At 39.9% G+C, this 14968-nt stretch overlaps 1 protein-coding gene across 2 annotated transcripts in view; it reads right to left on the bottom strand.

The window, feature by feature from the left end:
• Positions 1 to 539: 539 nt before the first annotated feature.
• LOC127497289 (zinc finger protein 236-like) overlaps positions 540 to 14968 on the bottom strand; it is a 40598-nt gene continuing 26169 nt past the window's right edge. Inside the window, exons 20-31 of one of the 2 annotated variants that reach the window (XM_051865654.1) lie at positions 13208 to 13499; positions 12677 to 12780; positions 11238 to 11654; positions 10986 to 11110; positions 10682 to 10901; positions 9120 to 9278; positions 7894 to 8034; positions 7362 to 7519; positions 6405 to 6590; positions 5207 to 5336; positions 4610 to 4807; positions 540 to 1190 (exon numbers count right to left, since the gene is read on the bottom strand). In XM_051865654.1, coding sequence (XP_051721614.1) covers positions 1024 to 1190; positions 4610 to 4807; positions 5207 to 5336; positions 6405 to 6590; positions 7362 to 7519; positions 7894 to 8034; positions 9120 to 9278; positions 10682 to 10901; positions 10986 to 11110; positions 11238 to 11654; positions 12677 to 12780; positions 13208 to 13499 — 2297 coding nt within the window. In that variant the 3' untranslated portion in view covers positions 540 to 1023. The remainder of the gene's footprint in view (positions 1191 to 4609; positions 4808 to 5206; positions 5337 to 6404; positions 6591 to 7361; positions 7520 to 7893; positions 8035 to 9119; positions 9279 to 10681; positions 10902 to 10985; positions 11111 to 11237; positions 11655 to 12676; positions 12781 to 13207; positions 13500 to 14968) is intronic. The other variant, XM_051865656.1, reaches the window with a different exon arrangement.

The raw sequence follows: 14968 nt of genomic DNA, 5'->3' as shown, positions 1-14968 counted from the left end.
CTTGAAAAGTCTTCACTCACTGACCAGCACTGTACTTCAAACCCATTTAGCTTCAGGCGAGACATGCACACATATTCATGCCATGCTTCAGGATCTCAAAACACAAAAACTGAACCGTGAACAGCTGTGTCAGATTACAGCGCCGTACCTTTTGTGTGGATGCTATGTGCTAGATATATTGCACTAAACTTTATTACTATGCATTAGTTGTTGTAACTGGATTCTGTGTTAGATAATGTAGATCTTTATGGTCTAAATATACAGAGCCTGACATACAGGACTTATGGTGATCTTCAATCACTCAGTGGTGGATATTTTCATATATTTGAATCTTATACTGTGAATTTTGATATATCTGCTTCAAGTTGTGTGTGTGTGTGTGTGTGTGTGTGTGTGTATTCATTATGGTTTAGTCAAACTACTCCACACTGACACACTTAATTCATACATAAAACCCATAAATTCATATAAACAGATTAAAAGGACAGTTGCAGAAAAGCAAAAATAGAAAACTGATAAACATTTGAAAAAACAAAACAAAAAAAAAAAAACTAAATTTATTCTTAAATATTGTTGCATATTACAAAAACGTTTGCCAAAATTCCCATTAAACTGATTTATCTGATATATCAGGGATTGTGGGACTCAAATAAGCAGCTCTAGTATATATACAGTCTTTGACATACTGACAATGGCAGAAAGTACTGCTGTAGTTTTACCACAGATGAGGATACAAACAAAAACTTGAAACTAGATGCGTTCAAATACACAATTACAATCTTTACTTTAGTAGAGACAAATATGGCTCTAACATAAAATAATAATAAAAAAATAAAAAAAATTAACTTGCAACCACTTCGGTAAGTCTGAAAGTTTTCTAATGCAGCATGAAGTATACAAAATCATGTACATTCACAAAAAATGCATGATTTCTATAAATGTAAGTCACACTCACTGGCAAGAATAAAAAGATTGCAGTAATTGGCATTGCTAATATCCAGTCCAGTGGAGCTGAATGTGTGCTCATGGGAAGACTGTTGGGATGGGGCACTGCCAGCCTTCTGAAGACTCCTGCACTCCCTCCTCCAGATCCAGCCCTGACTGAGTCTCTTTGCCTTCCTGGGACGCCGCTTGCTGGGAGTCCGACTCAGAGTCGTGTTCCAACACCACTTCTACTTCCTGTGGTTTTGCTGTCAAGGTATGAAACAGGCATTTTAACCATTAATAATATCAACAACAATGGACTCGTTCTGAGTCTTTATTTACACCATGTTCAAATCACCCGCCTTGTTGGCAGAGGCTATTTACACTAACTCTACCCACCAGTGTCTGATTGGTCCAGACAAAACTACAAAAGAAACCCGTCTGATAAGAGGATCAGTGGTGTGGAGAGTAAGACGGGTGGCGTTAGCTTTTGATGCAACCAACACGAGTTTAAATCCAACTCATTCTTCCTTTTCCCATCTCATATCAGCTCAGAGAGACTTATTATTTTAAATACAAATGAAGAAAATATTTGAAAAATGGAAATAAAGTGCCTAACGGATGTTTATCGGGGGAATAAAGTGTTTATCCGGTGTTTAATAGCGGGAATAAAGTGTTTATCAGGGGCTTATTAGTGGGAATAAAGTGTTTATCGGGTGTTTAATAGCAGGAATAAAGTGTTTATCCTGTGTTTATTAGTGGGAATAAAGTGTTTATCCAATGTTTAATAGCGGGAATAAAGTGTTTATCGGGTGTTTATTAGCGGGAATACAGTGTTATCGGGTGTTTCATAGTGGGAATAAAGTGTTTTTTGGGTGCTTATTAGTGGGAATAAAGTGTTTATCCGGTGTTTATTAGTGGGAATAAAGTGTTTATTGGGTGTTTATTAGTGGGAATAAAGTGTTATCGGGTGCTTATTAGTGGGAATAAAGTGTTTATTCCCACTAATAAACACCGGATAAAGTGTTTATCCTGTGTTTATTAGTGGGAATAAAGTGTTTATTGGGTGTTTATTAGCAGGAATACAGTGTTACTGGGTGTTTCATAGTGGGAATAAAGTGTTTATCCTGTGTTTATTAGTGGGAATAAAGTGTTTATCCAATGTTTAATAGCGGGAATAAAGTGTTTATCGGGTGTTTATTAGCGGGAATACAGTGTTATCGGGTGTTTCATAGTGGGAATAAAGTGTTTATTGGGTGCTTATTAGTGGGAATAAAGTGTTTATCCGGTGTTTATTAGTGGGAATAAAGTGTTTATTGGGTGTTTATTAGTGGGAATAAAGTGTTTATCCTGTGTTTATTAGTGGGAATAAAGTGTTTATTGGGTGTTTATTAGCGGGAATACAGTGTTACTGGGTGTTTCATAGTGGGAATAAAGTGTTTATTGGGTGCTTATTAGTGGGAATAAAGTGTTTATCCGGTGTTTAATAGCGGGAATAAAGTGTTTATCAGGGGCTTATATAAAGTGTTTATCCTATGTGTTTATCCGGTGTTTGTTAGTGTTTACCAGGTGTTTCCCAATAAAGCAGCATCCATTTATGATATTAATAACTATAATCATTTACACCGATCAGGCATAACATTATGACCACCTTCCTAATATTGTGTTGGTCCCCCTTTTGCTGCCAAAACAGCCCTGACCCGTCGAGTCATGGACTCCTCTAGACCCCTGAAGGTGTGCTGTGGTATCTGATACCAAGATGTTAGCAGCAGATCCTTTAAGTCCTGTAAGTTGTGAGGTGGAGCCTCCATGGATCGGACTTGTTTGTTCAGCACATCCCACAGATGCTCGATTGGACTGAGATCTGGGGAATTTGGAGGCCAAGTCAACACCTCAAACTCGTTGTTGTGCTCCTCAAACCATTCCTGAACCATTTTTGCTTTGTGTCAGGAGCATTATCCTGCTGAAAGAGGCCACAGCCACCAGGGAATACCGTTTCCATGAAAGGGTGTACATGGTCTGCAACAATGCTTAGGTAGGTGGTACGTGTCAAAGTAACATCCACATGGATGGCAGGACCCAAGGTTTCCCAGCAGAACATTGCCCAAAGCATCACACTGCCTCCGCCGGCTTGTCTTCTTCCCATAGTGCATCCTGGTGTCATGTGTTCCCCAGGTAAGAGACGCACACGCACCCGGCCATCCACGTGATGTAAAAGAAAACGTGATTCATCAGACCAGGACACCTTCTTCCATTGCTCCGTGGTCCAGTTCTGATGCTCACGTGTCCACTGTTGGCTCTTTCGGCGGTGGACAGGGGTCAGCATGGGCACCCTGACTGGTCTGTGTCTATGCAGCTCCATACGCAACAAACTGTTGCATTTGTTGCGTATGGGGATTGGACCACACGGGCCAGCCTTCGCTCCCCACATGCATCAATGAGTCTTGGCCGCCCATGACCCTGTCGCCGGTTCACCACTGTTCCTTCCTTGGAGCACTTTTGATAGATACTGACCACTGCAGACCGGGAACACCCCACAAGAGCTGCAGTTTTGGAGATGCTCTGACCCAGTCGTCTAGCCATCACAATTTGGTCCTTGTCAAACTCACTCAAATCCTTACGCTTGCCCATTTTTCCTGCTTCTAACACATCAACTTTGAGGACAAAATGTTCACTTGCTGCCTGATATATCCACCCACTAACAGGTGCAGTGATGAAGAGATGATCAGTGTTATTCACTTCACCTGTCAGTGCTCATAATGTTATGCCTGATTGGTGTACACTGAATATGCGTACTGTTATTGCGTACTGTTTTATAATATACTACAATACACTGAGGAACAAATAGTATCTGCCACTATTTGCACTAAGTATCAATAGCATACTTAATAGCTATAACAACTATTTACACTTTACACTAAAATAATACTGATTTCACTTAGTGCAAATAGCATCTGCCTTAAATTGTACAGTATGAATGGGAATATACAGTGAAATGTGATTGCAGTTTCATAGCACAGAACACTAATATTACATATTTTTTCTTATTATTGATTTTGTCTTTATTTTTATCTGCCAAAATTTTAAGTTGATCTGAGTGATGGAGCACGACTATTGGGAAAGCCTGACTTTCTGGTTCACAGGGGAGTAAATCGGAGGTGACAAGTCCAAATTTTCTATAGCCTATAAGTGAAAGACCTAAGAATACAGTAATAATGTGTGAGATGATGAGCTACTAAAGGTAAGCTGAAGGTTGATGAGCTGAAGAATAATAATACCTTGAGGTGTGTGGCTCTTCTGAAGGCTTTACTGCATTCATGGCTGTGTAATAAATTTCCTTTCTCCGAGGCATAATTACAGGGACTCTGCCACAATCATTTTTTTAGGCAGTCACCGAAACAAAAATTTCAGAAGTTTAACCCTATTTTATGTCTCTGTCTCTGACTTGCAGCAGAAAGACCCTAAAGTCAGCATTTTCCATTATTTACCGAATTTGAAAAATGTAATTCAACATGCTTTGTCATTTTGACAGATTGAAAAATAAGGGTCAACTGAGTTACTCTTCTCATTAACCAAATATATGTGTACACACACTATGACTCTTGACTGAAACAGTTTCTCATGATCTTAAGAACCTTTTAAACACTAAACACAAGCGGATGACCTGAAGTCGCTCCACACATACCCATCAGTTTGTTGCAGGACGGCAGATAACCATGAGATCTCTTCATATGCAGCTTCATGTTGCTCTTTTGAGTGAAGCTAATAGTGCACACTTCACATCTGTAGGGCTTCTCGCCCGTGTGTTTGACTCGGTGCACCTGCAGAGCGCTCTTCTGATTGAACGCTTTGTCACACAGCGGACACTTGAAGGGCCGCTCACCTGAAAACATGCAGACATGTCAGTGAACCTGCAGTATATCACACACTGACATCTGAAGAATAGAGCAATTCAAAACCATTTGCTTTCAGTAAATTCAGGGAGGTTATATGATGTTTATGGGTGTCAATTAAACAAGCTAATAAATTTATAACAACAGATTTTAATACAAAAAACAGGGTCAAGGGTCTTAACTGCACTCAATATCTTACAAAACTGCAAAAAATGGTAAAGTGTATGATTTCAGCAAATATTGCTAATTTTATTTAATAAGCACTGTCATTTGATAACAATTTGAAATGGAATGACAGCCCTACTTTTATACGTATATGATGAACTACTGAAGTCCCCATATGTGGGACGAGGACAGTACAGCAGTGAACACAGAGAGCAGAGCTTTACCTGTGTGTGTGCGATTGTGTCTTTCTAACTGACTGGGTTTGGCGAAGGCTTTGTCACAGCTGGCACATTTGAACACTTTGGGTTTCTGAGAGCTGACTTTGGGTCCCTTCTTATGGACGTACTCGTGCTCCTGAAAGAGACATTTACATATGCAAATTTAACACAGTTTATAAAAGTATCAAAGTCCTAGAGGATCAGAATGACATTTATAATCCCATGCTGTCGATTGACAGAGAAAATAATTTAGTCTCAGTTTGCAAAAAAACAAATGGGAAACAGTAATGTACTGCACACTTACAAATGGAATATGACAAGAATGAAGGATTTAGAGGAACATTTGGTCATGAAGTGTCAATCAATATGTGCTGTGAAATAAGAGCCTTCAGCATTTTTATAAGGGACATTTTAAAGTGTGGACATTAATATTTGACATGGGGAAAAAGTGACAGTTTTGAGTAGAATTATATATATATATATAAAACATGTTTTCTATCTGACTGTTGAATTTGAAAAAGTGTTTTGTGAATTGTTGGTTGCCGTTTGTTGGTTTATGCTATTTTTCTGCATATCAAAGAATGTGTCATGTATTGGGGCAGATTGCTGCCATCTGGTGAGAAAAAGAAAAATAACATGACTTGAAAATCATGCTGTGACCATAGCAGCCAGGAGATTGCCTACAGCATAATGTTATACATTTGGATATACACTATATGGACAAAAGTATTGGGACACACCTCTAAATTATTGAATTCAGGTGTATAAAAGCAAGCACATAACCACGCAGTCTGCATTTACAAACATTTGTGAAAAAATGGGTCGTTCTGAAGAGCTCAGTGAATTCAAGTGTGCTACGTACGGTGAGAGGACGGCACCTTTACAAAAAGTCAGTTCGTGAAATTTGATCCCTGCTAGATATTCCTCAGTCAACTGTGAGTGGTATTATTGGAAAGTGGAAGTGTTTTGGAACAGCAGTAACTCAGCCATGAAGCGGTTTTGCTGCGGCGCCCGGGGAGCGATTGGTGGTTAGGTGTCTTGCTCAAGGGCACCTCAGCTGTGGGTAATGAGAGTGGAATAGAGCGCTGTTCATTCACTCCCCCCACCTACACTGTATATGTATATGTACAGTATGCGTATAAGGTGTGCAGATCTTAGTCGGGTCCTGGTGTTTTCCAGAAGTGTGTGTGTATGCAGATGATACCTTGAGGTGCGTGGCTCGTTTGAAGGCTTTACTGCAGACGCGGCAGACGTGGCAGCGCTCCTTCCCATGCTCCTGTCGGCAGTGTCTTCTGAGAGCGTTTGCCGTCAGCAGCATCTGACTGCAGTAGTAACACTGGTGCTTCTGCTTCGTCTCTGCTTCCTTCTCCTCTGTCTGGTGATCTATCATCTGTGAGCAGAAATCAAACACATCCACAGACCCCATCAGACGTGCATATCTGCAGCGTTTCAGGAAACGTGCTTGAATCACATGGATAAAACACAACCCCTCATCTCAGCTAAATAAAAGCATTGTCTCATAAAAACAAACAAAAAATAGTTACTGAGAAATGTGGACATCAGCTCCACCTGGATAAACATTGTCCGAGACATTTTGCTGATGATTTTAATACTCATCTGATATGTCAGGTTTATTTGTATAGTGGTTTTCACACATCCTTTCAAATCATCTTTACAAATTTATTATATTTTTTTTTTCGCCCTCATGTCAACTAACCAATGCAAATTGGCAACAATCATTATATGCAGGTAAATAAAATGTTTAATATTTTTGCGACTTTTCCCAAACACGTTTGAAGTGCTTGACCAATCACATCACACTGCTTCAGCCGACCAATCAGAGCACATTGTGCTTTTCAGAAGGAGGGGCTTCATAGAGACAGGAACTAAACAGAGTGTTACTGACAGACTGGGAAGAGAGGAGCTGCAACAATGGAGAATATGAGGAAAATAATCAACATTCAAGCATGAAAACCTGTTCTAGTAGAGCACAAAAACAACATCAAGACTTTGTAAAAGAGCATAATAGTTCCTTTTTAATAAAATGATCATGTTGCCAAAATTCATGAACATTTTATTATCTATTAGCATTAAATGCAAAGAGAATGCTAGTGTTAAACACAACATTGTGTCTGTGGATCTGTTGAAAGCATTCATTTACCTGTGTGTTGAGGTTGAGAGAGACCGTATCCAGGATCTGCGTGTCGGCCAGAGTCAGAGTCACGCTGCCATCGCTGGCCATGCCCGCTGATGACATCACCAGGCTCTGCGCTGACATGCCTGTGTGGGACAGGGAGGTGCTGGGTGCCAGTGCACTGACTGATGGGAAGAATCGATCAGAGACACAACTAAACCGCTAGAACCAGACAATATGGACATGTGTCACCCTTAACATACTAATCGGGCTCAAAATATACTCTATGCAAGTATGTAAACGCAATACTTCTGTGTTCCAACACATAATACAGACTTATTAATTAAACATCTGGTTTAATGGCACAGACGCCTATCACAACTCTATCGTCTCTTATATTGAGGTGTCTGTCACAGTACACACGTTTATCACGTACAGCAGGGTGTCAAACTCAATTTCTGCCCAGACTGCTTAGAAAAGTGCTAATTGGTTGGACAGTGCTGTTTTGTTCAAATGTTTCTTAGAAATAATCTGGCGGGCCAGTGAAATGAGCTCTCACCGGTCATGGCTGAGGGAGGAGGACTCTGAGGAAGGAGCTGCTCGCTGCTTAACGTCAAACTGCTGCTGCCTGGAGCAAGTCTGATCCCGGGGTTGATGTTTGGAGTTGAGGATGGACAGTGATGGGGTAAAAGATCCTGACCTTTAAACACAGACACAGAGATTAGCATTTGCTTTGGCAACGGATATTCCTAAACACGAGAAAAACTCATGATAAACATAAAATGTGTGTTAAATCGCTCTGCACTTCTTTCCTAAGGCACACTTAATTATTTCATAAGTCTGTATTTCATGAACATATAATACAGCTTTACAAGAGCCATTTATTGAAGGATGGAGTAAATTAAAAACACTGGATCCAACAGCAAAACCAGAGACCATAAGACTGTGAAAATTATTTTTACATAGAAATCTTTAAAACACAGGAGCAAAAACAGTCTGGTTAAGTCTATTTACACCAAGTGCAAATCACCCGCCTTGTTGGCAGAGGGTATTTACACTAACTCTACCCACCAGTGTCTGATTGAGCCAGACAAAATTAAAAAAAAAAAAAAAAAAGCTGTCAGATAATAGGATTAGTGGTGTGGAGAGTAAGACGGGTGGCGTTAGCTTTTGACACGACCGACCTCAGTTTGAATCTGACTTTTTTTTAACTCATTCTTCTCCCTTTTACCATCTCATATCAGCTCAGAAAGACATTTATTTTAATTACAAATGAAAAAGTATTCAAAAAGTGGAAATAAAGTGCCTAATGGGTGTTTAATAGCGGGAATAAAGTGTTTATCAGGTGTTTATTAGCAGGAATAAAGTGTTTATCGGGTGTTTAATAGCGGGAATAAAGTGTTTATCGGGTATTTATTAGTGGGAATAAAGTGTCTATTGGGTGTTTAATAGCGGGAATAAAGTGTTTATCGGGTGTTTATTAGCAGGAATAAAGTGTTTATCGGGTGTTTAATAGCGGGAATAAAGTGTTTATTGGGTGTTTATTAGCGGGAATAAAGTGTTTATCGGGTGTTTAATAGCGGGAATAAAGTGTTTATTGGGTGTTTATTAGCGGGAATAAAGTGTTTATCGGGTGTTTAATAGTGGGAATAAAGTGTTTATCGGGTGTTTATTAGTGGGAAAAAAGTGTTTATCGGGTGTTTAATAGCGGGAATAAAGTGTTTATCAGGTAGGGTTGGGGTTGTGTTTGTGTAGTGCAGCAGTGTGTGTGTTTAGTGTGTTCACCTGCTATAGTGAGTGTGATCTCCGATGTGCTGGCGGCAGCAGTGGACGCAGCAGCACTGCTCTGTGCTAAAGCTTGTGTCAGACTGGAGTTGTTGATGGTCAGTGTGATTTCTGGAGCACTGCTGCCAGCGCTGGACACTTGTGACAGCTCCTGAGAACCTGACAGGACACACATCCCAATACCAAGCAGAAGTTACATTCAACACTGCCTAAAGAACTCAAAAAATTAATAAAATGGCCCTGAACTAACATTTAACATTCATCATCAATTAGCTCTCAGGCTGGTGTTTTAGCACCCAAAAACAGACGTCCACTCTGAAGATCAAAGAATATTAGTGTTAAGCTCTTCCATATGGCCCACGTATAGGGTATGAAATCAACTTTTTTGTCTAAGCTAAGAAGTCTGATAGATGAAAAAATTTATTCGATTTCTTACCTATCAAAATTTTAACTGTATGATTGTATGTTCTACATTGTGGGCCAAGGGTTTAAAATATAAATACAAACTGCATACAGTTTTTCCACATAATCAAAAAAGTGGGAAAATGCTGTTTGTTAAAAACAGAAAAAGTGGCTGACCGCACACTGAATCCAAAAAGACTGAAGAGGTCTAGAAAATACAAAATTTATTTTATAAATATTTATTTTATATATTTTATTTTATATATATATTCTTGAAAGAGGGTGATTTTTTGTTGCATATTGAGCACTGAGGACAGCAATCTGCTGAAACGTCTGCTCATGCTCCTCTGTTTTTAACTCACTTGCACTTTGCACTTTATTGCACCATGCAATTTATAAAATAAATTTTGTATTTTCTAGAGCTCTTCAGTCTTTTTTGGGTTCAGTGTGCGGTCAGCCACTTTTTCAGTTTTGCTCAAGTATATCTTTTTTGGTTCTACGCACCTGAAGGAAAAGGATTTTTTTCAACTGAGAGTGCAACAATTTTCTCTGAAAATGCTGTTTGTTCACAGAAAGTTCAATGGAAATCGCTCAGGTTTCATTAACAATATCAAAGATAATGTCTCTACTGTAAGTGACGTCACTGGCAGTGGGTCCCCGTGCCAATAATGAAACAGTCATCTGCCAGACTGGCTTGTGATACTGAGAAATTATTCAGCCAATCAGAAAACCTGATTGTTATTTGCTCATTATATGTGGGCAGACTATACACTTAAGTACACTTAATTGATTTAAAAGTAAAAGAGCTCAGCATGCAGCAAGATAAATACTAGAGGGGTGAATCACACAAAAACATGTCCAGATAATATTCGCCTCCAAAATTAAAAGACAGAAACAAGAAATGTGATTTTCTGTCATGTTTGTAGTGTTTGTAATATCCAATATTCTCAGTTATCAAAATGGTCTCTTTACTGTATGCTGGTAAAAATCATCAACCAATCAGAATCAAGCATTCAACAGCCCCACAGTATAAGTATTTTAATAATTACTTTTTTTTTTGCAATGTTTTTTTGAAATCTGACCATGGTTGAGAGAGATTCACCCGACCTAATGTAAAAGAGATGAAGGGACAATGTAAAAGCGAGGACAGAGAGACTGACCGGCGTTGTCCTGCTGGTTGGTCAGGCTGCTGATGGCTGATGGCTGAGGCTGCAGAGAGAGGCCAGTCAGAGGGTGAATGACCACATTCGCAGGAACTGAAGCGTCTCCATCAGTCATGAGGTGAGCCGTCGCGTGTGCCGTCAGACCCGAGTCAGTCGTCAGAGAGTGAGACAGCAAACTGCCCTGCTGCAGCGTCTGCTGCAAAATACTGGGGTCGATCTGAACACACAGATACAAACCGACGTTACTGCATCATTACGCATATCAGTACAGCTGAACCGAGTATCTTGAGTCGAGCGTTACCTGCAGAGTGATGTTGTTGATGTTGCTGGGGTCAATCCCAGAGATCTGCACATTTGGACACACCAGGTGGATTCCTTCAAGTGTGGCGAGACCCTCCGTCAAGGAGACTGTCAAATCTCCACCCGCTGGGGAAAAACAGGAGAATTATGCTGTCATCATTACTCACCCTCATGTCGATTCTCTAATCACCGCTGTCATTTACTCAGAGTGTGTGATATAAAATGTTGTAGATTTGTGTTTGTAAATCATTACCTGACACAGTAGCAGGCAGTATCGCTTGCCCGACCAGCCCTTGCTGCAGCAGACTGGGGTCATACTGGCCCGTGAGCACCGAGTTTCCTGGGATGTAGATGTTGGGATCTGTGTTGGCAGTCTGTAATAATCCCACAGAAGGCTGAGTGTCCACGGCAGAGGACGGATGCTGAGCCTGAGGAACGCTTTGGACATCCTGTCTTTGTGGCTCAGCGCCGGAGCTCCGCTTGGCCTTGCGGTCCGAGGGCCGGATGTGACCCTGGATGTGGGTCTTGCGGTGGCCAGAGGTGCGGAAGCGGAGATCACAGAAGGGGCACTTGAAGGGTTTGGAGCCTGTGTGTAAGCGCATGTGGACCTTCAGACTGCCCTTGGTGGAGAAGGACGTGTTGCACATGTGACAGCTGAACAGCTTCTGCCCTGCACAGACACAAGCACATCCAACTTCAAAGAGGCGTAAACAACAAGGCTGTTGCTGGGTTCGATTTTTACTTTTTCTGAAGAAAATTTAAGTGGTGCTTGGTTGTGCACGCTTTTCCACATTAATCAGAGTTTTTGTCCTAACCAGCTGTAAAGGCAGTACGCGACGATTCTGTTTTAGAAACGGTTTCTATTTCTGCAACGTCGCAGCTGGAACAACAACATACAAAGTATGACAATGATAATCTCAGATACTAATTATGTGCTTTATTTAATGTTAAAAGCATCTAATATGAGTTTGAATATCATTTATAGCCGTAATGAAAGTGACAATGGATAATTCCCCTTAGATCTTGAAAATAAATAAAACAAGCTTAAACTGTGAACAAAAAAGTGTATTCTATAACAGATATTGTTTCAGTCACTTAGTGTTTATTTGTAATAATGTTACATTTGTGTAATATTAAAGAATTTGATTATGTATTTATCTATTTGATTACGAGTGCAGCGCGCCTGCACAGAGACTGAAGAAATGGCTTTCTTCAACAAACCATGTGAATTAGGGTACACTGTAAAAAAACTTTTTCGAAGTTGTTTTTAGAAGATTATTGGAGCGCTTTACAAGAAAATTCTATTTTAGTCTTTCTACTTCAAAAATTTCATGTTTAATTCAATGTGTTTATGTTTATGTTTTTTTTTAAAGGGACGATGCACATTAATTGACATAAGCACTTGTGTCCATCATGTAAATGTGCCAGATTTAGCCATACAGGATTATTTCATCTGTAGTCCCTGGCAGGTTGATAGTAAGAAGAAAAAAATAAAAATTAAATACATGTGCCTACAATTACTAAAACAACGGCATGACCATTTGGTACTTAAAACATTATGTTTACTGGAACATGATTCTTTAAACAGAAGCATATTGGCACAAAAAATATAGCAAGTATGAGTAACAGTGATAATCATCTTCACCAGGAAATATAAACGCAAACACACGATTGGCACAGATCTAAACCCACCTGAGTGTGTCTTAACATGACAGTCCAGTGTGGATTTGACTGTGAAACTCTTCCCACACTCATCACACTTGTACGGCTTCTCGCCTGTATGTATCCGGATGTGTCTGAAAGATGAAAAACATTCAGAATAAGCAACATTCAGACTCTTTCCCATGAGTTGATTCCCTGATCATGTGATTGGGAATTGTACAATTGACGACCCTGTCCATAAACGTCTGTTCCCGTCTCATATATAGCCTCATCCACTTCTCTTAAACAGTCCAGAATTTTCACTTTGCTGACTGAATGAGCAATCCTTGTTCTGTAGATGCATGTAAAACACTACTGCTTCAATAAATGAATAGATAAAAAACTACCAATAATCTGCTCTCACAATTTTGTAATCTGTACTCCGTTTATAGAGTAAATACCCATATGTTGCTATGTTGTTTAGGCTGGTTGCTATGATGTGCGTTCTGGGCCATTGTTAGGACAGATATATCTAGACAGACAGAGATGTTGAATGATGACATCAAGATGTAAGATGATTACCTCACCAGGTCGCTGGGCTTCTTGAAGCTCTTTGGGCAGTACTGGCAACGGTTTGCAAACTTTGGCTCTATGTTGAGCTCAACACATTTATCTTTAACTTCACTGATCCGATCTCGTTCAGCAGCCGTCTGGGCCAGAACCTTCTCTGACAGAGACGCCTCATCCCCCGGGTCTCTCTTGGCCAGCTCTGCCGTCTGCTCTTCAGTTAACGTGATGATGCCGCTGCGGTTCCTCTTCAGCCCGGAGCGATCCGACCCATCCTCCTCCTCACCAGCCTCATCGCTTTCCAGAACTACGGACATCAGTTACATGTTAACATCAGTAATGGGCAGGAGATCTTTGACTAGGCATCATAAGGCCGTGTTCATACTGCAGTTAATTCTGTTCAAGAACCTCACTAACGTAATCATTTTTCAGTAACATTTTTTCCCCACAATAAGTAGCAGTGGTTCCCAACCTTACATTGCTGCTTTTGTCCTTAAAAAAGTTATTCTTAATCATTCAGCTGTGTTCCTGGAAGCATGTCTTTATTGCATTGAAATATTTAGTAAACATTAAGTTAAATACTGTGTTTAGCACTATGTTTTCAATTCTTTTTTATATATCTGTAATTAATATTATGCCATGAATCCTGTTGATTGAGGAATAGAGAAATAGGTTGTTTGCAATCACGTGGTTCTGTTGACGCGCGAAATTAATGTGGAGGGCAAGCAGTGAAAATTAGAATGGAAGAGATGGAGAAAAGTCCGTACTGTGCTGGTTTAGAAAGGTATAAACAGAAAATCACAACATATTTTGGACGTGATCCTTATGTTATGAAGAGGAGCGATTTTTCTACTGAATTGAAAGACTTGACTGTAATCGAGGAGGTAGATATAGAGAATGAAGCTGCCGTCACGCCGCGTTCAGTTCTAGTCTGGGTTTGTTTATATCGCGCTGCCTTTCTAGTGATGTTAGGGCAGTATTTTGATTTTCTGTCGTGATTGTGAAAAATGTCGCCACTGTAGGTCATTTATGCTGAATCGAGAATTGCAACAGGAGCTCACATCATCGTTCAGGGGAAAAACTGGATGGTGTAATACAATTTTCGTCTTTTCAGCAGGTTGAGGTGGTGATGGGGAGATGCCGTATAGCAAATCTAATAATGTCACTGATTAAACCCACTGCCTATCACTCAATAAAATAATCACAAAGCTCAGTGTTTTTGGAAGTGTTGTATTTTGTTTGGTTTAATAATTAACATTACATTTGCGAGTATGACTCTCACTCGACTTGTGATGAGTATAACTTGCACGCAGCCACTTCAAACCTGTTCACATGCTTCTATGGGTTTGATTTTGGTTGTCATTTGTTGAAATAACTACAAAAAAAATACAGTGTGTCGGTGTCTGTCATAGACTGTAAAAAAGGGTGTCTGTCCGCTGAATGTGACCCTCCGATTCTCCTCCGTGGTCATATGGGAAAGTGAATATTTACAAAGAAAACATTAAAACTACAGTTACATTTACACCCTTACAACAAAGAAATGGATCGACTTCTGTCAGCTTGTTGAACACTTTTTTTTTGTATTTGGACATTATGACGGCTGAAGCAGCAGCGCGTGACACTGTTTCCACGGTAACCAGATCAACATTGTGAACAGGATTCTACAAAACTGAAGTGAAAACAGCAAATGATCACGCAATGGGATAAAATATATTCTCTTCCCTGCAAACGACACCATGAAGAATGTGATTATTTAACCTAGTCAAAAACAAAAAA

Source organism: Ctenopharyngodon idella, chromosome 16 (assembly GCF_019924925.1).
Source record: "Ctenopharyngodon idella isolate HZGC_01 chromosome 16, HZGC01, whole genome shotgun sequence".
Lineage (NCBI taxonomy): Eukaryota > Metazoa > Chordata > Actinopteri > Cypriniformes > Xenocyprididae > Ctenopharyngodon > Ctenopharyngodon idella.
The sequence above is the reverse complement of the archived record's forward strand: the minus strand, read 5'-3'. Positions and strand labels throughout refer to the sequence as shown.